Source organism: Protomyctophum parallelum (genome assembly GCF_964188405.1).
Source record: "Protomyctophum parallelum genome assembly, chromosome: 13".
Taxonomy (NCBI): Eukaryota; Metazoa; Chordata; class Actinopteri; order Myctophiformes; family Myctophidae; genus Protomyctophum; species Protomyctophum parallelum.
In genome coordinates, this window is record NC_139708.1 from 22,925,665 (window position 1) to 22,951,095 (window position 25,431).

Consider the following 25,431-nt stretch of genomic DNA (forward strand, 5'->3'; position numbering starts at 1 on the left):
ATAGACGAACCAATCATGATGAGAGGCACAACATGCTGCCAAGGACCGATGTGATAAAGAGGGCTCATTGAAGCCATAATTTACCATAGAGGCCATGAAGAGGAGTAAGTAATTAAGTAATAACGTTAATGTTGAGGTGTTACATAAACTGAGATTTACTGTGGCTCACTGTGTGCATGTATAGGTCTACTTCATACCGATGGTCTTGCCACCAAACTCTCACCGAAAACAATGAGCATTAATTTTCAATGGCTTAACAGAATGCATTATCATCCTGTATAATAACCAGATATATCAGTGGTGAGGCTATAATGTATCCCTGTCAACTACTTGTGAAATAGGTTTGTCCAGTGCGACACAAACCGATCTGTGTTACACACACACACACACACACACACACACACACACACACACACAGTACCTCCCCCACATCTACCCCCCCACTCCACACACACACACCGCCCGCCTCTTTCAGCTCACTGAACTGAGTGAAATGTCTTTCCGACTAAATGATTTTTTTTTTTTGCACGGCGGGAATGTTGCCATGGAGACAGCAGCCCCCCCCCAGCCCCTCCTCCCATTTCTCTTTCTATCTTTCACTCTCGCTACTTGTCTCTCTCCCTCCATCTCTCTCTCTTCAGTGGTCCATATCCTCATATGCCTGGTCTGTCTGTCTGTCTGTCTGTCTGTCTGTCTGTCTGTCTGTCTGTCTGTCTGTCTGTCTGTCTGTCTGTCTGTCTGTCTGTCTGTCTGTGTGTGTGTGTGTGTGTGTGTGTGTGTGTGTGTGCGTCTGTCTCTCTGTGTGTGTGTGTGTGTGTGTGTGTGTGTGTGTGTGTGTGTGTGTGTGTGTGTGTGTGTGTGTGTGTGCTTGTGTGTCTGTCTGTCTGTCTGTCTGTCTGACCTGTGTGTGTGTGTGTGTGTGAGAGAGAGAGATTGCACATGCATATGCACATGTGTGCACATCACACGCTGCCTTTGCCGCTGGAGCAGGTTGACGCCGTCGTGGAGTGTTGTGTATAGGTGGCCCTACGATGAGTGTGTCTATATGCGGACACAGCCTCCCTCCACCTCACCTCCCCATCCACCCCGCTCACATTCGCACACGCTGCATGCACATAGCATTTCCTATGTGCTCTCATTCCTGTCCTCCTCCTCAAATTCCTCGCATCATCTTCCTTCATTTCTTTTAATCCTCTCCTTCTCTCTAGCCTTGCCCACTGCTGTCTATGTGCACAAGCCCTCCTGCTCTCTCTCTCTCTCTCTCTTTCTCTGATAGCAGGCATTCACCCAACACCCAGCAATGTTCCCTCTAACAGAGGATAATAACCATGTGACAAATATGACTATTACAACATAACATGGCATGACATAGTAGGAGTGCAGAGGTGTGTGTGTGTGTGTGTGTGTGTGTGTGTGTGTGTGTGTGTGTGTGTGTGTGTGTGTGTGTGAGGGTGTGTGTGTGTGTGTGTGTGTGTGTGTGTGTGTGTGTGTGTGTGTGTGTGTGTGTGTGTGTCGGGGGGTGGGGAATGCTCCACTTTGCATTTCGGTAAAATGCGGCCATGATAAAGAATTCATGATAAAGTGGCAGAATAATTACACATGACTTAATGCACAGCAGAGAGAGGAGGGCAGAGACAGACATTTTTAATCCATGGATTCAAAACAAAACGTGCTGAGGCGTCGTCTATCCAGGGTAGAGTGAGTTGTGGAAGGCTTCCCCAGGTCAAATGTGTGTTCTAATCATAAGATGCCTTTGATATAAGGTGCAGCAGGCCTGGCCGGCTCCTGTTTTCCACAGACACACCAAGTCAGGTGATGCAATTTCCGACAATGTAGAGTACCGGTAGTTTAAAGAGACAGACAAGAGTGAGGCTGGATGATACAATATCCTTTATTTTCTTTATCATTGCTTCAGCCACACCGTTTAAACATTCACCTATATCCTCCTGTCTGGTATTGTTGTCCTGACTGAAACAGTCACCCTGACTGAATGCCTCACTCGTGTTCAAATTCGCAGCTTTAAACCCATAAAAAAGTAAACCTCTTAAATAAATGATATATATAAAAAAATCGATCTTGAAAATTAAAAACAAGAATGCCAATTCAAGGAAGATATACAGCATAAACAATGTTGTTTTCTCATTGTTTGTTTTGATCACAGAGATTAACATTAATTGCTATGTCTCCATTTTTGTCATTAGTAGTATTAGTATCAAGTTCATTGTCAGATTTTTGCTTAAAGCATCACTTATATAATTTTCATTGCATCAAGTTGACATCATTCATGTTAATATAAGCATGCAAACACGTTTCCCCCAAGACCATTCAGAACTGCACTAACACAAGGAGGGAGAGAGAGAGAGAGAGAGAGAGAGAGAGAGAGAGAGAGAGGAGAGTCATACACAGATAGGAGGGCAAGATGGAGGGGCATATGGTTGTGTAGAGAAAATATAGAGTGAGAGGTGAGGAGAGAAATAGATTGGAGGGGGGAGTTAAGGTAGGAGTACCAATAATCAGACAGACAGAGAGAGGGGGAGGGAGAGAGAGAGAGAGAGAGAGAGGTTTTCAGAAAATGGAAACAAGGGAGCAAGAGGGTACCAAGACGGAGACAGAGAGAAATAATGAGAGAGAAACAATGAAGTAAGTGGTTGTACTACAGGTTTACCACCACCGCCAGTGTGAGGGACAGTTACAGGGCCTATATAGACCAATGGATCAATGACATATCTACTTCTACAAGCTGATCAATAAGTTCTGAGCTGACTAACCACACGGAATGCTTATTGGAATGATATGGAACGTATTGCCTCTGTGTATACCCGGCGAGCATACCAGTGATGCTTCATTTCAAACTCCATCATACGACAGTGAGAACAGCTGAAAATAGCAGATCTACAAACTCATAGATTGGCTCTTTTCGGCGAGCAATGCCATTGTACGATGAAGTGTGAGTCGGGCATCGTTGCTTGAATCCCAGTATATCCATGGTCTGAAGCTATTGTGGAATAGAAACCAGATCCCTCTTGGAATGTGTTTGCGTAGGGGGGGCACGAGGGGAAATGGCAGCGATAGCAATACAAGTAGCTGTAGTGAAAGTGTTGTACTAGTGTATTTCTGGGGTTACAGTAGTAGTAGCAGTGATAGACATGGCTTGTAATTCTATATCGGCTCACACACAGGATATGCAGACTCTCCTGTTTTGTTTTTGTTTTTAGTTTTTTTTTTCTTCCCCACTCCGTTGAGAGCTCCCTGTCTCCTTTTTGTGGGGCCTATTTAACAATTTCATCTTCTGTAGGCGTTAACAAATTTGTACCTCAGATGTTTGCTTTGTTTTTTTGTTGTTTTTTTCTTATAATTAATGAAAACATACTGACTTATTTTTTTCCCACTGAACCATCTGTGTTTTTTTTCCCTCATACATACAGTACCGTACACAATTACTGAAAAGTACACAGTCAACACAGTTACTTACATCAGGCAAAGGATAGAGGGGACATTTTTTAAATGGTTGACAGCCAATTTAGGAGACAACATAGACAATACAACCTAACTGTCTATGAGAGACAAACAGACTGTTTATATGGGTGAAAACCCCCATTTCCCAACTATTAGTGCAATGAGTACCACATGAAAAACAATGGCTGTTCTAAGACACAGGACAGACTTTTTTTTTTTGTTCCAAGACAAGTGTTTCAGTCCGTGGATGCAGGAAGGGGGAGAGGATTGGGGGGGGGGGGGGGGGGGGGGGGAGGGTCACAAGGACGCAAAGGAAGTGGGGGAGGCATGAGTACAGAAACGCATCACACACAATGACACACACACACACACACACACACACACACACACACACACACACACACACACACACACAGACAGATGCTCCACAAATACAAAACACACCCACAAACACGGAAACACACACAAAGAAAAGCAACACAAATGTTGTGTGTCCTTCTCAAGTCAACGCCCTGTTCAAGGACGTGATGGTCTGAAGACAAATATTCTTTTGAAATTAGAAAATGACTTTTTGGAAGGAAAAAGAAAAACAAGCTAAAAAAATGTCCTTGGAATGGAAATAAAAGAAGAAGAAGAAAAAAATATATAAATAATGGTGAAATCCTTCCCTGCAGGATACTTCTCCAGCAAGTGCACGCAGAACGATGCTGGTCCATGTGAAACACTGGTCCCCTGTTGTCCAACTGGGAAACGTCCGGCCTGTTTGGCCAACAATCTGGGAATTCTATTTCTATCACACACACAGACACGCAAATAGTCCACATCTCCCAGACCTCCCAGTACCGTCTCTTCCTTTGTGGATTGTAAAAAACTGGTATGGATAAATTCCTCTCTTGATGGTTGTGTATATACTGTATTATGTACAGTATATATATTCATATACTATATATATATATATATTACACAAACCCCGAAAGACAAATTAATAGAAAAATAAAAACTAATTGACATTGACGAGCACCATGAGGAAAGGTGACAAAAGAGGATGAGGAAGAGGGACACGTTTCAAGGTTGCGCAACATGCTTAGGCCAATAGTTCCATCCTATGTTCTCCCTCCTCTGACATCATTAGCCACCACTAAATGGTTCATTGTCTTTCCTCCAGACAGATACAAAATAAGCGAGATAAGTCTGATTTCAGAGGATATTAAGCCTGAACAAGGCATTCCAAAATGTCCTGGAGAATCCACAATGGATGTTTTGTCCTGTTGAAAACACAGCAATACATTGGGAGTTTTCTCATACAGTATGCCGTATCGGCTTGCAAAGAAAGAAAAATTATGTGGCGGGGTTTTTTCGTTTTTCGTCTTTTATAGTCTGTACAATGGCATGAACCTTTGGTCCGGTTTTGAGATGACCAATCCACATGATGTGTTGCTCTCTTTTTCCTTTTTTTCTGAGGAAGAAAATGTATCACACTCCTCCTAGATGAAATACTACACTAATCTGAAGCACAGGTACACACATAATACAAAGTGTGTGTGTGTGTGTGTGTGTGTGTGTGTGTGTGTGTGTGTGTGTGTGTGTGTGTGTGTGTGTGTGTGTGTGTGTGTGTGTGTGTGTGTGTGTGTGTGTGTGTGCGCGTGCGTGTGCATGTGTGTGTGTTTGTACTGTATGCGCACGCATGCGCTCTTTTTCTAATTCACAAATGTACAACCAATATCAATACTAGCCTTTGTGTCAAGTGTGTTTGTAAATGTGTAGTGTGATGCTCAAAGTGTAGCCAGTGATAGATGTGTTTTCCCCATCCATCTGCTGCACGGGACCTGGAGGATTCATTAACAGTGAGAGGAGCCGTGCGAGCGCTTGGATGTGCCTCCTCATTCTCTTTCTTTGATGGGAGAGAATTATTCACAGATGAGAGGGAAGAAAGGAAAGTCTGGCGCAGGGAAGATGATAATGACCTGAGGAGAGACGGAGAGCAGGGAATCAGGGAAAACAGGCAGATTAAGCTACAGAAACTACAGTGGTTGGGAAGGGGGCGGGGGGGTATATGAACGGTATGTAGCCCTGCAAGTTGGGGGTGGGGTGTAGAATTACATAACCCATAACATCTAGATTATACAGATGCTTCTGCCTTGCAGCCTCTACACGTGAGCTAGCTGTTCGGTTTTCTTTCTACACGGCAGTGTACAAATGTGACCAAAATGTACAAATGTACTATAAGGGTCCATTTAAACTAGGAGATTTATTACAAAATTGTGTCACGGACAGATGTTTCATAGTAAAATCCTGAATGACCCCACACCTCCTTTATTTACTGTGTATACTGGCTCGCTTGTTGCTTCTCTGTTGTCCCAGTTACTTCTCTGTCTCTGGGGACTCAAATCCCGTGACCACCTACAGGGCCCATCGTTTGACAAAGTGTTCGACGCATTTACTCTGACCTTTCATTTTGTAAGTCGCTATGGATATGAGCGTCTGCTAAAATGACCCAATTTGCATTGTTGGATGCGTGTCATATTCTCACAGAACAAAATCATACTCGAAATAAGACGACAGACAATTATGCGTCAGTCATTTTATGGGATGGGGTGTTGACAGACTAAACAATGTGCTAGAACAATGTTTGAATTTGTAAATGTAAATGACTCACTGAAACAAATGGGAGAGACTTACGGTATTAATCGGAATGAGGGCTGTCCACCACAATGTTAGGCTTGGGGGAGGATGCTGTGGCACTCTTTGAGTATGATGTACCGATCACTTTCTCCTAGACAGCAAAACACATTGTGGTTGCATTAATTGACAAACACTACATGCACTCTAAACAGCTGAGTGTTAATTTAACTCTGAGAGTGTACAAACGCAACCAAATGGAGGGTAAATGTGGTTACTTTACCTCAGAGTTGTAAATGGATACATTAACGGTATTATACTGTCTAGTCACAAGCTGATGTCACTAAAAGACAAGTAATGTGAATCTAAGTGGCGTAACAAAGTGAAGCCTATACACTTCAGTTGACCGGCGTGCCTCATATTTTAGCTTTTTAGCTTGTAGATCAGCTATTTTTAAAATGTTCGCATATTGTGAATTGGCACACTAGGGTTCAAAAGGTTAAATAGTCAGAACAAAAGAACAGTACAGAACAGGCGGAGTACATTATGTATGCACATTATCACTAAGCACACATACTGTATGCACATTACCTCCTGGAGCTGATACCATTGCTCTATGGGTTTGCGTGGATTGGCCAGCATGGCTGCCCAGTGATCTCTCCCGGGACCTTCTGCGTCACTGCCCACGCGGCACATCCCTATGACCTCGTTATGACCAATACTGATATACAGTAGAGAGAGAGAGAGAGAGAGAGAACACAGAGGGAACAAGAAGGAGATCAATGGGAAGCAAAATGAGCAAGAAGAGCGAACGGTGGAGGAAGATTGAGACAATAAAGACAGATGGAGATAGACAGAGAGGGAGGGTATAGCCATGGAGGGAGGAGAGAGGAGGAGGGAGGAGGCAGAAGGAGGGATTGAGTGAAGGTATAATGGAACAGAGAGAGACGGAGATGCTGAGGAACAGGCAGAGTGGGCCCCATTTATCAACCTTGAACACAGCAGCAGAGGTAGGATATTGAATAGCGGCTCACAAATAAACACAGGCTGTTACAAAGGGGCGGCACGCTGGTGGGGAGCGGAAACCCGCTCCAAAAGCTATACCGACATTAACTCTGAAAGTGTTAAAGCGTAGCCACACTTCAACACTCACAGAGTTGCAAATAGAAACATCAACACGGGGATTTCACTGTGCATGCAGATGCCAAACTCCATACGCTAGCATCCTCTAGCTAGCTATTGCACAGTGAAATGATTGAAGTCAGAGGGCGTACAAAATGGACCCAAATGGACCCATGTTAAATTGTGACGTGGCGACGCTGAGCACCGAACGCAACGATGTGTGTCTCACCATCCGACACTATTTCCTTTAGGCATTAGCATATGCTAATGCTTATTCATGAGATGCCTGTCCTCTATGTAAAACAGGAGACGTCCAGCAGGAGTCTGACTCATAAAGGGGGGGGTGGGGGGGGGGGGGTGGCAGACTCATCGTGTTCAACGTAGCAGTACCATGATCAAACAGAGCCACCCCTAAAGTGACAGCAAACAGCAGCAGCACACCATGTACAAACACGCTAAAAAGAAAAGGAGGCTAACATTTTGCATCTGGCATTTTTGGCCAGCCCTAGAAATGGACATGGCCTTCGATCATTGACTCACGTCAGTCATTGTGTGATGAAAATGCACAGAGACTCATGGCAAAGAAGAGGACTAGGCAATTCAATTTGCCTGTATCGCCTCAGACGGCTGAGATGATTCCTTCTTCTACTAGCTACCAACTCAGAGCACACGTATACACTGGCAGGGGCCATTGCCGTCTGGTACGGGAATAGCTCATCCCAGCACCTGAAAACCCGGCAGAAGGTGGTGAGGTTTGGCTGAACACACCACACGTCCTTGGTATGTTCCCCACAGGCGAGCACCTGTGGGGTCAGCACAATGGGACTGAGGAATAGTTGTTTTCCCCCAGAGGCCATCAGAGCGCTAAACATTGACAAAACATAACTTCCAATTGAGTCGGTCAAACGGCTTCAATCGGTAAAGTCCCCTTTTGCTCAAACCAGAGCATACTGTGACTGTAAGGGTTGAGAATGTTCAGCCGTCACAAGAGCCAAAGTGCTGACCAGGTGTAACTCCTAGCTTCGAGAGGAGTATAGTCTTGACTAAAGGCTTGCCGAGTAGATGAGATGTTGGGTTTAAAGATGGACAAGTTAAAAGATAAGCTTAGTGTTAAGGCTTAGGTTTATATTCTTATACGGACTTGACTGTAGTTTATAATCCGACAACGAGTGATTCTGGCACGATGCCTTATAAAAGGAGGAGGTGACATAACGACTAGGTAGTCGTGACGTCAACCCTGAAGGTGACTGTCTTTATTCTATATCTTTGTATACTATTTACTGTACATTTTATATATCCCAATTGCTAGATTGTTCTCTCCTGTACACTCTATGTTACATTGTATTAGTCTGTGCCTGTGGAGAATGTCACACCAACACACTTCACTGCTTGTACTTGTATGAGTTACTGTGAGTAACAAATAAACAGAATCTTCAAGTTATAGCCTTGGTCAGCCAGTTGATGCACTACTAGGCCAATCGCAGACCTATCTTCCCTCTTGGCTGTGGGATGTAATCAATCTGCATTTGGCCTATAATAACTAACTATCCAATTGCAGATCAATCATCACTCCAGGCTCTGGGAAGTAGTGAGTAGTGTTAATGTTGGACATCATATAATGATGTGCATTTAACCAACTGACTGTCAATGGGGAACTCTGGAGAGAGAGACGGTTGACGTTCAGTTGGTGGGTCTGCATTAAGGTGCGTTCAGACCTGAATGCACCCGTTTGCATTGACTTTGTATGTAATCGCGCCGCTCTAACCATCCACGTCTAAATGCACCTTTAGGTCGCATTCATACCAGAGAGCTTTGCTGCGATTAAAACGAATCCTGCTGCGCATTGTCAGAAAGTGCGCTTCGTTTGGCAGGTGTGAAGGCTCATTCGAATCCTAATGCGCAGCAAATAACCGCATTTTACTCCGCCCAAAAACGTGGGTTTCGCTTCGCTTCGAATCGCACTTGACTACGATTCGGTGCAGGTGTGAATGCAATCCGCAGTAAATAAAGGAAATGAAGCAAACATAATGTGGCGGGTGAGGAGCTGAACACAGTTGGAGACGTAGAAGGCATATTTTACGCAGCGCAAAGATGTCCCGTTACGGCCCAGGCCGTAGCGTAACGGTCTGGGCACCGGACTGGTAATCCAGTCGCAGTGTGCCGCGGGTTCGACTCCCGGACCCGACACGGCCTTTACTGCATGTCATCCCCCCATCTCTCTCCCGTTTCCTGTCAGCCTACTGTCTGTCCCTTCAAAAATCAATAAAAGGCGTAAGCCGCAAAAAAAAGAAAAAAAAAAAAAAAGATGTCCCGTTACTGTGGATAGACGTGGTCGAATAAGGAGACTGAAGCCCTGATCGAAATGAGGACGTGTACATTAATCAATTGCTTAAGAAAACACATAAAAACACTGCAGTGTATTATAGCCTACATAATATTCTGTCTGTCTGTCTGTCTGTGCGTGCCGTAAACATGGAGTGCTGTCACTGTGTGGGGACTGGGGAGTTATATCAGTGCGCTCATGCAGCGCTGTGCTGCATGCCCAAAAGAACAGTGTGTGGCGGCTGCGTGCGTAGAGAGAGAGAGGGGGGGGGGTCCCAGACGGCTCGACACATGCACGTTATGAGTGTAATTTTATCACCATAGATTTCACTGTGTAGCAGTGTAGACAGTGTGAAGGCAAACCGCAATCAATTAAATATGCAAGAATTCCAGGTATTAGGTGAGAATGTGACCTTAGTCTAACCTGAAAAAACTTGAACCTACTTTATGCATGTTAGGTAAACAGTTCAGGTTCTCACCAGAGAAATTGCTTTGTACAAAATACAGACATGGTTCCTTCCGCACTCACCAATGTGAAACTAACTAGGGATCTAGTCAACGCATATTTTGAATGTATTCTAATCTGCTAAATTGCGGTTTTGAGTGTAGACGAACCTTGCACCAAAACTAATATATTACAGCACTGTCTTGAAATGACAGACATTTAGAGATGCCTGCTATTGTGCTATGCCATATTAGATTTGTTTACATGTTTTGGGTGAGTTGATTGGAACATCCCAACTTAGATCAATATTATATGCTAGACCATGTCGCTTCAAAAAGCAATGACGAAGCGCATGGACACTTTTCAGTTGATTGCCAGACGTAAAATGTTGGAGACAACTTCAGACAAGCTATTCCCGAGATCCACATGATTTGAAAATTTCAAGATATATATATATATATATATAATTAGCTTAAAAATGTCATCATGTTCTGCTACTTCAGTACACTTTAACAATATTACTGGGAGCACTATAGATGAAGATGGGCATTTAATAATCAGGAATTCACATTATAGACATGGCCACTGGCTATCTTAAAAATCTAATTGCCCACAATTTCACACAGTCCAGCCATATAGGTTTCACATAATAGCCTTGTTTTAGTTCAAATTATCTTTGTGTTTCTTTTGAGTAGAATCTGAATCCATTATACCTCCATTGAATGTACACTTACCAGTTTAGACCTCAGGCCGATTCTAACAGTTTTCTGAAAAACGTCCTGGATTTAAAATAAAGACAGGTCTAAATGGATTTAACTGTAATAACATCAAACTATAGAATGGCCTTAAACAACAACAAAACGTTCTGGGCTCTCACCAGTCATAGTCCATTACTGCAATGATGATGGACACACTCTCTATGTTCTCATTAGGAATGTCAAACACCAGCGCCTCGTTATAGGAAGGATTCAGCGTGTTCTTCTTAATGGATGTCTTCCTCTTCTTTAGCCTGCGCCCGTCACAGATCAGAGAAGCCTTTACGTACGGGTCTGGGGGAAACACAGAGGAAAGGAGGTGAGGGAGAGGAGAGGAGGAGAGAGAAATAGAGTCGGACGTGGAGAGAGAGTGAGAGGGATTGGGGCAGAAAGAGATAAGGGGTGCACTCCTAGAAACGCTATTAAGCATTACCCTCACATGCACCTGTCTGTGGCACATAAAAGGCATGAAAATCAAGTCACCTTGGCAAAGCTGGATTAAGAACATAAAGGAGAGAACCAACACGGGCTGAATCACTCCACTTGTACATTCTACACCAGCAGCTTTGTGGAATGCATCGAGGGGGAAAACTGATACCCAGGATTAGATTTTTACAGCGTGTTTTTGAAGCATCTTTTGGGCATTACAATCATCCTGTGATCATGAAGGCTGTGATTGTGACGTGCATCATTATCATTTAAAGACCTCGTAATCAGTGGAAGCGTACTGCAACTACGTCTTCAAAGCAGATTGATTGATCATGCAAATACCTTAGTTCGGCCCACGCTAATTAAGTTGCACTAATCAAATGATTATACTATCAGCAGTAATCAGTCTCCTGACAGTAATATTAAGTAATATTATTTTAGATGTTTTGCAGTGAAAATGCACAATTTAAATGTTTACACGTTTTAGTTTGTACTACATTACAGCCATTACATTACAGTAACATGTCATTTTATTAAGGTATCGACCTTCAGCAGAGCTGCTAACCTGGCAATAGAGTGTCGCAGTCCCGCCCCCTTTCATGACGACGCCAGGCCCAGGAAATAATTCCCAATGCATTTTTCCCATAGACATTTCAAAACATATTTATTTAAAGATCTTATAAGCGTCGTACAAAGCCAACTCGAGTTGTGACAAATCATGACAACAAACACAATATTTTGGACCAAACAAATAATTACAAAGAAGAAGAAAAAAAAAAAAAGTGCCGTTTTCTTCTTCTTTCTAATTATTTGTTCAGCCCCAAAAAATTTGTTTGTTGTCATGATTTGTCACGACAATAGTTGGCTTTGTGCGAGGCTTAAAAGGTCTTTAAATAAATACCTTTTGAAAAGTCTATGAGGAAAATGAACGGAGAATCATTTCCTGGGCCCTGGTAGGGGGGCGGGACTGCGACGGTCTATAGTGTTTATGTGCAGCGAATGGGTTTTGGAACGACGCCACACAGCCAGCCACAGAACAGACAGCATGAGACACATTAGTTAATCCTGTACCTGAGAAGCCTGTTAGGTCCATGGCTTTGAGGTTAGAGGCCTTGATGACTGTAGCGGTTAGCCTGCCTGCGGTGGGCAGGTAGCACAGCGAGAAGTTGAGCTCCCCAAGGTCAGCTTTTTCCTACAACACACACGCACGTACACACACACACACACACACACACACACACACACACACACACACACACACACACACACACACACACACACACACACACACACACACACACACACACACACACACACACAAACGAGTCAAGTAGAGAAACAGCTGCAGGATCAACTGTAAAGATATCTCTGTCTTTATAGTTGATCCTGCGGCTGCTAGACTGATGATGGCACCCATTAAAACACTTTTACCATTTCATATGATTTACTTCACTCTGTCACCAAAGGAGAGCGACATCGTCGGCAACTGATGCAGGGTGGTGACGAGTCAGGCATTCTAATCTGAACGGGCAGAGTGTTTAGGCAGAGGGGAAGTGCCATCATTGTAAATGAATCATATGTCAATCTGTCAATGTCCCCAAGAGGAAGAAAGAGTTAAGTGGAGGAGACATTTCTTCAGGCTATTTATATCGCTCGCTCTTCCTTTTTATGTCAGGGTTCACTGTTATGTTTCTGTCTGTGGTCTCATGACACTCGGCGAGTGACACTGTAGGTTCATACGTCGCACCAGGGGCCTCACGGATCGTTGTTTCCAAATGCGTGAACCCCTGAGAGATGCTGAGAGGTTGAGTCAAAACTATTATTTAGTGAATGAAATATGATACATGCACTTCAGATGTACAGCATGTGCATTAGTAATGTTGCTCTTGCTCACTTTACAGTGTCTTTTGCAGAGGTGCAACTTTGCAAGCATTTTTGACCAATTACTGTTGTAACTGTATTAATGTTGTGGCGTAATTTGGACACAATAATGACATTAAATTCATAGTTGTATTTTAGTTTGGTATCGCACATCCCAAGGTTTCTCTCAATGTTTACAATTGTTTTAAAAAAACTACACTGTGCTAATATGTCCACTGGAAGCTTGTTATCATTTATTGGGAGCTAGTGCGGGGCAACCCTAGCTGAGTTGGTAGAGACAAGGGGCTGACAAGCAGCTGCCCGAAAATTACGAATATTATAGGAGCTTTCTCTGTCCAGCATCACCCGCTATCTTTTTTGCAGACACCGGTTTTTACGCCTAGAGGTGTGGTCATGGGCGTGCTGGCATGCTTTCCCCTAAATTGCTATTTTGGTCAAACACATACGTAAACCGTATGCCAAATTAGTTTGGTAAAGAGCGGCGAGCACCGCGCCTCAATGGAGATGTCCGCGTAGTGCAGGCTGCGTCATCTCTCCTTATTCCTATTGCATGCATCTCTTTGTAATTTTCATATAATCAGCAGAAGTGAGTGCCTGCCACTTCCTTGTGTTTATATAATTGTATAGTCAAAGAAGTTATTTGTGCCAGGCCCAGGCATTGTGCAGCGTGCGCGATTCCATTTGCTCGTTCAGTTCATCACCCCATAGCAGCAAATAGGGTTTAATCTAGAGACCGAACTTTCCTTTTCGCTTCATACCGTTCCGTAGAATATTTTTAAATGAGCAAGATTTGAGCGAGTTGTGACTCAATGAAGAAGTCTACAAGAAGTCCATGCAATTAGAGATTGTAGAAGAATTGTTATTTTTGAGCAATGTTTGCCTGTTATCTCTCCTAATGGTACCAACATGAATACAGCATGGAATTGTGGACAATATCTTATCCAACGATAACAAAAGATTATTTAGTTTTGGTTCTGCAAGGCTAAATCTTATCAAGTGGTGGTCCGTGGCTAAAATGCCAAATATGAAAAAGGTTGAAAACCACTGGACTTTAATTTGCAGTGGCACTGCAAGTGTAGTGTAGCTGGCCTTGCCGAGGGGTGTCCTTACTGAAATGCCTTCAACAATGTCCCTCCAGACGGGCTTGTCCCCTGTGCCCTCGCTGAAGTCTAACAGGTTGTCGACCACCACCTGACCAATCAGGTCATGTCTGGAGAAGCGGTCGAAGTCATAGACAGAGAAGTGCAACTTCCTGGAATGTAGTTCGGCCAAGGGCACACCGAACTGGAACGTTTCATTGAACACTGGGTTCAAGGTCTTTCTGTGGACCTGAATATGCACGCACGCACACGCACGCACGCACGCACGCACGCACACACACACACACACACACACACACACACACACACACACACACATTGCTCTAAATATTTTTCAATTAACAATTGTAGATGAAAAGCATTCTTTGACAAGCAAGACATTTCACCAGGTGAATTCTGAGAAGAATGGATTTTGGTTATTTCCGTGCCAAGTTCAAGGTTCAAGGTTGGACTTTATTGTTGCATCTTGTGTACAGGTAGTAAAACGTATTTTAGTTTGGCTTCCTAACAGACAATGCAGCGGCATAGATACTTAGATACTAGATAGCATAACATTCAAACAAGAACAAAAAACACAGCAAGCACAGTAAACAAAGGGATATACTGTAATACAGAGTGCTATACATATGTACATGTGCATGTTTTCCCTGTAGTAGCATAGGTACACCTTTTAGTGAACAGCTTGAGCTTCACAGTAGGTTACTGTATGTATCGGAGCCTTGCAGGTCTGCATGTTACGTTTGTGACATCCAGCATCCGTCTGCCCGCCCGCCCAACCCCTAGGCAAGTTTAGTATAGGTTCAAATGCAGAGAACAGAGCCGACATGGCTGTGATTTCTTACCCAACATTCTTCAATCCATTCACTATAGGCTCTATTTATAATTTTAATAATGTATTTCAGTCAGGTCAGCCTTTTAGCCTAAACATAATTGAGTTCATTATAATGCTTCAGACTACCGGGGGCAACGCTATAAAACAGCCTTAACATAGCCGGCTACATTGTTGACAAGTCGCGAACAAATGCTCGTTGACGTGTTTTTTGTTATATAGCACAGGGAATTTGTTTTTATTCCATGAGAGGGGAGCAGGAATTGTGGGGGGAGTGAAGGGGGACGGAAATGGTGAAACAAAAAACATAACTTAATGCTTCACTGTGTCACTGCAGCTCTGAAAAAGGTTCAACTGTGATGCAGTGATGTAAGCTTCATTTCACTGGCTGCCATTGAAAATGACTTTTAGCCTGTTGCTTTCCCACCAGTAATATGAATGCAATGCAGCATAAGTTAACACAGTAAAACCTTGAGTGGTAATTTTACTCTGAAAGTGTGTGTGTGTGTGTGTGTGTGTGTGTGGGCGCGCGTGTGCATGTGTCTTAGCATTTGCTGTCAGAGCTAGCATATGGTGATGCCAGTTACAAATTAGATATGATATGACACATGTTCCACTTCTAATACACCATTTAGCAGACAGAAGGGCTTTTTTCCACTCTAGTCTACTAATAGCTGACGACTAGCCTGATATCTGTCCAATTTGACTCTGCTTCGCATTAAACCTACATGCGTTGATGCAGGAGCTATGTGGCTCAAACCTAAAGCCCTGCCCATACCAAAGCTTTGCTCCGCGATGAAACGTTGCAGAACAATGCAGGGACAGTTGCAGCGCTCTGAATGACCCTGTTGCAGGTCAGTGCATGCTGGCTCATTTTGTCGCAAGTGATTCTGCTTGTCCAATCGCAAGCAAAACCTTTCAAAAGCTACCACACGTTTAACCAATGTGAGCATGCACTGCTCTCTCTGGAAACACCCGCACATAGTGAGAAAAATAAAGCGGGTGAATGGGCGAAAGGACAAGAGCGCTATAGAGGGTATGCTCGTGACATCATCCACATACCCGGAAGTTATGCGGGAACACTTACTGAGTAGCAAAAAACTACTTTCTGGCATTGACATCCAAACAAACAAAAAAGTCCTAGCTGATTGCCATTAAACGATGTTAAACTCACTTTGCCACTCAATTTGCCACTCACTTTATGCAAGCGCATACCATCTATTTCATAAATGTATACAAGATAATAGTAATTTAATAGAACTCATTGAAGTGCTATGGAATGGGTAAACTATCTCTGCTCCTCGCCTTAATGTCTATCACTAAGGGCAACCCCGGCTGTTGTTTATCACAGGCTGATTATTGCTGTGGAAATTGTTCACACCTGGTGCAGGTGTGGAATGTACTGTTTAAAAACCCCAGTTTTAGGATTCTGTTTTGAGGGATTGCAAGTTGTTTTTTTTGCGAATCTTTGGTCTGGACTGGGCTTAAGAATCTCTAAGCTCTGACATCAAGTGACGTCCCATCTTCTTGTCATATCACAACAGAGTCTGGATGTGACGGAAACATCAACTAAGATTTATCTTTCCTCTTTAAAAAATAAAATAAAAATCAATATACTGTAGTCAGCAAAAGTGACTAATTTGATAATGATGTGATAATTTGTAGATATTTGTGGATATTTTGGTAATAGAATCTGGTTCCTAAAAGCTAAAAGTTGAGTATTTGATTGAAATTCAGCACTCATCTGCATTAAACAATAGGAAAGCAGTATTATGGAAATGACTAAGACGCTAACATTTCTGAGTGAAAAGAGGAGGTTTTATGACAAAGACATAAAGTCTTTGTCGTTACACACACGGGGGTGCAGGAAACGCTCTCCTTCAGGCTGAGATGGCATTTCAATTTAGCATAACTCCACTTTAATACAACCCGTTGAATGTTCAGTTTGCACACTCGGATAATTCTTTAATCAATTGGCACATATCATCTAGCCTCAAAGAGAAATAGGAGTATAGCGCAAGGGTAATATCTGCAATCCTGAATAACTCTCTCCAAAGCCAGAACCCGACCAGAAGACGTGTGAACTCTTAAATTAAGTGAGGTTTTCCTTTCAGCAGTCTGAAGCCAATTATGACATACGTTCTGCCTTCAATCGACGTAGGATAACTTAAGCGATCATTGAAAATGTTCAAAGCCTTATACTGATGTTTGCCACAGGCAATACTACAATAATATAGTATGTAGGCTAGACGAGTGATGGTGGTGTGTGTGTGGGAGGTACCTTTGTCTGAAATTTCTTCTTCCTGTCTGGCAGTAGATAGATCTTAACGTAGGGGTCAGAGAAGCCATTGGCATCCTTGGCTGGCAGGTCTAGAGCTTTCAGGATCTTCACCACCAACTGCTCTGTGCTGTAGATACACACGCACGCACACACACACACACACCCACACACACACACACACACACACACACACACACACACACACACACACACACACACACACACACACACACACACACACACACACACACACACACACGTTCGTTTCACATTAATACTGAATGTAATAATGTTGAGGATATGTTTGATCACAAACTGTGGCCAGCCTGAACCGTCTGTCTGCCGCTATTATGAGACTCATGGGACCAAGGCTATACTGGCAGCGGGGGGAGGAGGGGGAGGGAGGGGGGGGTAACTGTAATGCCTAGGTACACCTGCAGCTCTGCTGCTGTGAGTGATATGAACTAATCTCTCTATGAACATGAACATCTGTGTTGGCTGATAAATCACGCCATATTGTTGTGGACAAACTGTTGGAGAGATGTGACGTGGCTAAACGAGACCTAGAAGGGCTTCATTCTATCCATACGGACTTCCATGGGGCGTGGGGGAATCCACTAAGTCCTAAAGTGGTACTATAGGGAGGATGCCAGTTGTTGTTGTGGAATAACAAATATGACCAGTTGGTTAATGTCATTAGATTGGGAGATGACTGGGCTATTGGAATAATGGTAAAGAGTTAATCATTGTGAATGTTGAACCTTTCTTAGTTACAAAAATGTACAGTGTAGTCGAGGTTGTTGGAAATGTCTGCGCGTTGTTTGTGTTGTCCTTCATTGATTGTTGTATTATATGTTTTATTATAATTTGTTCTCGACGCAAAATAGGCCTATAACACTAAACACAGGTGATTTTCTAATAGTTAATCGCAGCCAGTAGGCTACTGTCTCGATTGCATCGTCTTGATAAGTATAACCTACTGGTTGATATTGGTTGATTTTCATTAAAGTCCGCTAGTATGTCCATTCCAGCTGAGTGTTGAAATATGGTTAATGTCATGATAAGTTCAGGGTTCCAGAGCATGAGTGAAAGACGCTTATAAAACAAATGGAAATCTAGATTAGAGCTAAAAATGCTCCAAAAAAACTCTGGAACTAGAATTACCAGAGTGAGTACATACACAGCCAAATCGCTATCTCTTTCTCTCTCTCACACACACCATGTGCACGCACGCACGCACGCACGCACGCACGCACGCACGCACGCACGCACGCACGCACGCACGCACGCACGCACACACACACACACACACACACACACACACACACACACACACACACACACACACACACACACACACACACACACATGCATTATACAGACCCATATCAGACCAAAATACTTTGCAGACAGGGTCAGCAGCCCACACACTCACACACCTCTATTGGATTTGTATTATAGATAGTATTGTGAAAGCTTATTTCTGGAATAGCTCATGTCTCATCGTCCCTCCAGCCCCATCACAGTTGCATTATCAGTGGTGTATAATATGCAAGGACACAGTAAGCCCAGATGAACAGACAGTCTGAGCCAAATACCAAATTAATAATGCGTAAAGGGTGAGCTTTTGTTATTCACTCATTTATCACCACACACACACACACACACACACACACACACACACACACACACACACACACACACGGTCCCTAGTTTTTTAACAGCACACAATACTCACTCATACATACCCATGAACGGGTATTTACACAAATTCACAAACATGCACACCCAGTCACCCACACGCAGCACACGCGTAAACAAAAACACACTCACAAATTATGGTTACACACATTACGCCCAGTCTCCGAATAGTCACCTTCCACCACACCAAGAATATGCACTGTATGCAAACACGCTAGCACAACAACGCTGTCTTTACGTCCCAAAGAACTTCTCCCACAGTCATGGGCCTATCTCACAGGCTGCTTATGAAGTATTTAATTAACGGCTGAAGATGGCTCGCAGGCCTTTAATCAGACCTCGTTAGAATGTGTCTCCCCGCGTTAACGAGCATGTCACCGCCACTTCATTAGGTCCTTTAGGATAGCGGTACGAACTTTGGAGGGTGGGGCGGGGTGGCGGATGGGCATGTGGGGTGGAGGGGGGGGGGGGGGGGGGGCGAGCCGACAGGCTGAAGCCAATGTTGGCATGCTGATGGCCTGTTTGCCCTAATCATGAATTAGAAACATGTTGCTGACAACGAAGCCTGTCACGATTACAGATTTAAGTTGACAATGAATTATTACACAAATAATTGCAATTAACGATTTAATTGTGTTTTGGGCATTGAACAAATTAAATTTCTGTTTGGGTTTTATAATCACAAATTGCACAGGTCAGATGACAAATAACTTTACTGAAATTACTGCAGTGGCGTTTCCAAGAATTACATTTTTGGCAGGCAAGATGTTTTAATTGTCTCCCATAATTGCGATTATCTCAAATTATTGCGATGAGGCGATGATGTAATAATTGTGACTGGCCTACTGACAACATGGCCGTGCCCAATCAGGACACGTGTTTACCTCTGAATCACATCCAATTAAGGAAATTGGATAAACCTGCGCGTCTTGCAATCTTACAAAATCAGCGTAACGATAAACAGAGCAATCACAGGAATTAGGAAATTGCTTGTTTCTGATTCTGCAGCCAGATAAACAGTTTCATAATAAATCCTGACCAATTATCTTATTATCTATGATCCGTGTCATGGTGTGTAATATATTACGATGGCAAGACAGCTGCACACAATGCAAAAACAATGCAAAAAGAACACTCGGTCATTTTTAAAAATGACAAGCACTGCAGTCTGCTTGTGTAAAAACATTAAACCCGATCACATGTTGTGTCACCCATTTTAAAGCAAGACATGAAAACCGAGATTTCAAACACATTTCAGTCCCCCAAGGCATCCAGCACCAAACACGCCTATTTGCCTTCGAGCATAGTAGAATTCACAGCCCTACTTCTTGCAGACAATGCCTGAAAAGCTTGCTGTTATTCCCAGCGCAGAAATATGTCAGCTTTTAACAGGGGTGTCAATAGAACTGCATTTCTCCGAGGAGCTGGGAGAGATTGACACTGTTGCTCTGGCTGTTAGTCCCCAAATAGAGGGGGTCTCACACATTAACGTCACAATTCCAGTTCCGACAGTGGTAGCAGCAGGTGACAACACAAAGCAACACCCCAAGTCCCACGCGTGCGCCTCCACACGTGTTCACAAGGTCTTGCACACAGTCAAATCCTCAGTGTTGGACCCAAAAGGAACTGGAAGTGTCCATTTTTCACAGGCTCATAGTTGACGGAACACACAGGGGATTTTACTGTGCAGCTGTATTTTTAACCTAGCCTTCTTCGTCTCTCCCTCGCTAGTAACGACAGGCAATGCACAACACGAACACCACATAAATAATATTGTGCCTTTTATAAATGGGGAAAAAGGAGCACATGAGTAACTTTTCATCATCAACCTCCCTCTCCCTCAGACTCCCCCAGCTAATTTTCTGTCTGTAATTCAGGCCATAACACAGTGTGGTGTTATTATGTGTTGACAGGGTCTGCTGTTTAAAGTGGCACACCATATATAATTCATGACTGAAACGGCCTCTCACTCCCTTGTTTTTTCGACCATCAGCACTTTCCCACCCATTGTAATGTTTCTGTATGTGATGGCAGGCAGAAATAGGGGACCATGCATGCTCGTCCTGTGGTCAGACTGGTCAAGAAATTAAGCTGTACACACAACACTGACCCAAGCCCCACACCCACACCTCTCATATGCCTTAATCCCTTCAGTCCCTACTCCCTACTAACAGCTGTGGCACCCAAAATGACTTATACACATTCTCCAGCCAGGATTGAATAGATGAATAGAGGCTTGTTCACATACTTGACACATGAAGGAGATAATTGGCATAATTATCATTTAAAGGACCTATAACATAAAATTCAACTTTTTCAATTTCTTTGGGGTTTTTGGGGCTCCCATATGTGTTTTCTATCCCCACAAATAACCAATTTTGAACAATCAGGCTTTCATATCATATACTGTAGGTGCTTTAATGGAAATTGCTCTCAGGAACAGCTCAACTGATTTTGTCCTCATCGTGATGTCATCAATGTCAATGTCACCCTATACTTTGTATAATTCCTCCTCTTCTTCAGTCCTTAGTTCCAAATTAGCATTTCCACTTTGTTTACAATGTCCACCATTGTTGATTTTCCAAGCTGGCATGGAATGGAAACAAGCCTGGTTTTATCTAGCATCAGTATTATAATGACTCAAATATTAAATAAGCATGCATATCAGCACCCCCACATCTCAGGACATTGTGGTACTGCAGCTAAAACTGCTTTCAAAGTCCAGAAAGAACTGGTTATATCAGAGTGGTGATTGTATTGAGGCTCAAACCATTAGAAATAACTTTGAGGGACATAGACAATATGATATTAAATATTAAAATCAGTTTTAAAATGCATGTTATTTGTGCTTTAAACAATTTCAATTTGTTTTTTTGCTCTGCGTCCCTATTTTGGTGTGAGATGTCAACATTTTAAAGAAATCCAAATAGTTTAATCATTGTCATTTTTATATAGCCGATTTACAACCTCACACTGCATCATGTTGTAAATGATTCGACGTGCAACTATAGGGTCTCAGTGGTTAAAAGGCCTATAAACAGTATGTCTATGACAGTTACGGTATGGGCGGGGGAACGGAATCCTGCATGCCATTCATATTTAACATGAGTGCCATTTGGAAGCTGCCAAGAAAGTAGGTTGCCTCCTGTGAACCCGTTGACTTACTTGAAGGCATAGCGCAGAAGGAAGCTTATCTTGCCGCAGTTGTCACCCTGTTTCCCATCCCCCTGGTCACCCTTGGGCCTGTAGAGTTCTGGCTTGATCTGTCCAATGCTGGTCGGCTGCTCCTTCTCCTCCCCGTGGAAATCAGGGCTGGAGAGTTGATGAGTCATGGGCTTGGGCCTAATTAAGCACACACACAGAGGTAACGAGACAAGCAAAACACATTGTCACTGTATCAGAAAGAATATGCTTTTCTATTTAGGCCTGACATGAAAAAATGTCTTCTGAAAGAAAGAATATATATTCAAAGATTTGTGCCACATTTTCACGATTTAAAAACAATAGCAGACCTACAAGCTCGTAGATCTGCTATTTTTCAATAGCTAAAGTATAACATAATGCTTAGTTAAAACACCAAAACGGATTCCCGTACAGAATGGGTTAACTTCATCTTATTCTTTATTGTATTTAAATGTCCTTTTATACTGTATAACATTTGTTTTAGCAATGCAAACAGTATTGTCACTGTATTCATATATCTTTCAGTTTTACTTTAGCTTCCTCCCATTTTTAATTTCATTTAAATGTCCTTTTATAATGTGTTTCTTTTATGTCTTAATGCTCTGTCTGTCTTAATGTCTTAATGCATAATGTGTTGTGTAAAGCTCTTTGAATTGTCTTGTTGTTTCAATGTGCTATACAAATAAACCTGCCTTGCACTGCCTTATAGTATTTACGTGCACACACACACACACACACACACACACACACCCACACACACACACACACACACACACACACACACACACACACACACACACACACACACACACAAAAATTATATATATATATACACACACACACACACACACACACACACACACAGTGTATATATAGGGAGAGGGAAGTCTGGAGCTCTCTGGTGGAGCTGTTGCCCCCGCGATCCAACTACGGATAAGCGGTTGAAGATGGATGGATGGATGGATGGATACAGTATATATATATATATATATATATATATATATACTGTATATATATATATATATATATATAGTTCCAGATGACTGTGCAGTGGGCTCCTGCTGAGAGAGTGGACACACACAGTACTGACCGTGCAGTGGGCTGCTGCTGAGAGAGAGGCAGTTCTTTCTGAGGCTGGGCTCCCCCCTCTGGATTGGGAACATCTGGAGATGTCTGACCCAACTTCAGAGTACCTGCCACCACCACCACAAGATGGAAAAAGGATTAAAAGGAATTGCTGAGCAACTCTCATGGATCTGTCGCTTGTTAGAGGCTCGTTAGCGGGATTCTGATGCTGCTTTTGTGAAGCTACGAAGGCGGCATAGATCTCATTGATTTTACAGATTGTTCACAGTGTAGTGCAGCGGAAAGGAACATAAAAAGATGGGTGCGAGTGTGGGTATAAATCCATACAGTTACAGTATGTACATACATTTTGTACAGGCGAATCGATGAGACTTCCTCCTTGACATAAAATATTGCTTGAATGGAGTACGAATCAAATAAAACACCTTTTAGGTAAGATAAGATAACGCTTAAGATTCATCATACTGACGCTCCACAAATAAATCATTTTACTGTTCTGCTTGTAGATAGACCTATGAAATATTGTGTGAGTATATTAACCACTTAAACCTTTTCCATCTACATTAATATCTTTGTCCAAAGCAGCCGATCTACAAGCAATAGCTCGTAGATCTGCTATCTTGACTGAATGTTCAGCCCCAGAATGGGGATGCTAGGGTTCATGTGGTAAAAAAATGAAGGGTTATTGACTAATGTATAATATTACAGTTACACCGAGTGTGAAGGAGAGTGTCTAGTTTCTGTGGGGGGTAACACTGTACACTGTACGTGCTGTTGTCATCATCTCACCAGCATTGTTGGGGTAGGAGTCCATGTCCAGGTACGAGTGTTCCTGGGTCTCCTGTGGCCCACCGACAATGCCCCCCACGCCCCCGCTCTCCAGCCCCACCAGGTCGGCGAAGTGCGGGTGGTGCTGGCCCTGCTGGCCGAGCGTGGGGTAGAGCGACGAGGACGAGTGGCCCTCCTTCCTCTGCAGCAGCGGGGGCAGCAGCGAGCCCCCGCCCAGCCCCCCGACGCCGCCGCCGCCGGGCAGTAGGCCCGACGTCAGGCTCAGGCCCCCGCCTTCCTTGTCGCGCCATGGCAACCAGCAGAGCTTCCAGGAGACAAAGAGAGAGACCGAGAGGAGGACGATCCCGCAGAATGTCACGATCACCGAGAGCAGGCTGACGGAGATCTCTGCGGGACGGACGGGGAGGCACAGAGGAGGGGGAGAGAGAGAGAGGGCGACACGACTGAACCGAGCTCTTTGGAAATGGACGCACGATACGTACACTTACCGTGCATTACACGGATGTAACCCATTCTGACCTGAGATCAGATTCTAAAAATGTTTTCTACATCCTGACAGTTTTCTGAAAAAGCCATGTTTCTTTGTCAGTCGTTCTTCGATTTTTCAAAAATAGCAGACCTACAAGCTCGTAGTGGCGCGCTATGAGCTTGTAGATCTGCTATTTTTCAATAGCTAAAGCATAACATAATGCCCGCCCAAAATGGGTTAACATCCCAAATCATACATCACCGTCCCTCCAGCTCTTTAGTCGAGACAAAATATATTTTCAGATAAGGATACCAATTTCATCCAACTTGTATACAAGCTACAGGATAAACACATGGAATTGGATTTGATGAAACAAAATATAAGCAGGTAAAATTGGACAAATATTGAACAATATAAAATGTAAGCTGATAAACGGGCTGTCTCTCCTGATTGGATAAAATTGCGGACCCACCCTGAAGATGTATTGTGTGTATTAAAAAGTTGGAGAGATAGGGAGTTACTGAACAAACACTCGATAACACTGTTTACAAAAACAAAACCCATTTTGTTTTAACAGGAACAAAAATCACTTGCGGCGCCTTCAATTGAACTTACCATTTTGCACACTAGCTTAGAGTTACAAATGGACAAATGAACACTGAGGATGTTACTGCGTAAGAAGTACCCATACAACCCCGAGATCTGCAAATCACGTCACGCTGTCCTCCTAGATGCAGGAGGAAGACGGGTGGAGGTGGTGGTTTGAGGGGAGTTTGGAGTCGGGGTAGATTCATACACGGCTCACATTCCACATTGAAATCCTGCTCATAAAGTGGGGCAAACACTGGCGAAATAGGATATCTAAGGGGAGCAAACAATATAATGATATTTCTATGGGATATTATGAAGCATCTCCTTGTGGTTATGAGCTTTTAATCTCTGACGGCTGAAGGATTGTGTCTGT

The 25,431-nt window shown here is 43.2% G+C and overlaps 1 protein-coding gene across 1 annotated transcript in view; it reads right to left on the reverse strand.

Moving 5' to 3' along the window:
• Positions 1-5,300: 5,300 nt before the first annotated feature.
• The window catches only part of syt3 (synaptotagmin III), a 36,249-nt gene continuing 16,118 nt past the window's right edge, over positions 5,301-25,431 (reverse strand). The window contains exons 4-13 of the mRNA XM_083780639.1: positions 23,999-24,385; positions 23,214-23,316; positions 22,106-22,282; positions 17,240-17,366; positions 14,140-14,358; positions 12,220-12,340; positions 10,842-11,013; positions 6,667-6,796; positions 6,136-6,229; positions 5,301-5,420 (exon numbers count right to left, since the gene is read on the reverse strand). Of these exons, the coding sequence (XP_083636765.1) occupies positions 6,140-6,229; positions 6,667-6,796; positions 10,842-11,013; positions 12,220-12,340; positions 14,140-14,358; positions 17,240-17,366; positions 22,106-22,282; positions 23,214-23,316; positions 23,999-24,385 (1,526 nt within the window). The 3' untranslated portion in view covers positions 5,301-5,420; positions 6,136-6,139. The remainder of the gene's footprint in view (positions 5,421-6,135; positions 6,230-6,666; positions 6,797-10,841; positions 11,014-12,219; positions 12,341-14,139; positions 14,359-17,239; positions 17,367-22,105; positions 22,283-23,213; positions 23,317-23,998; positions 24,386-25,431) is intronic.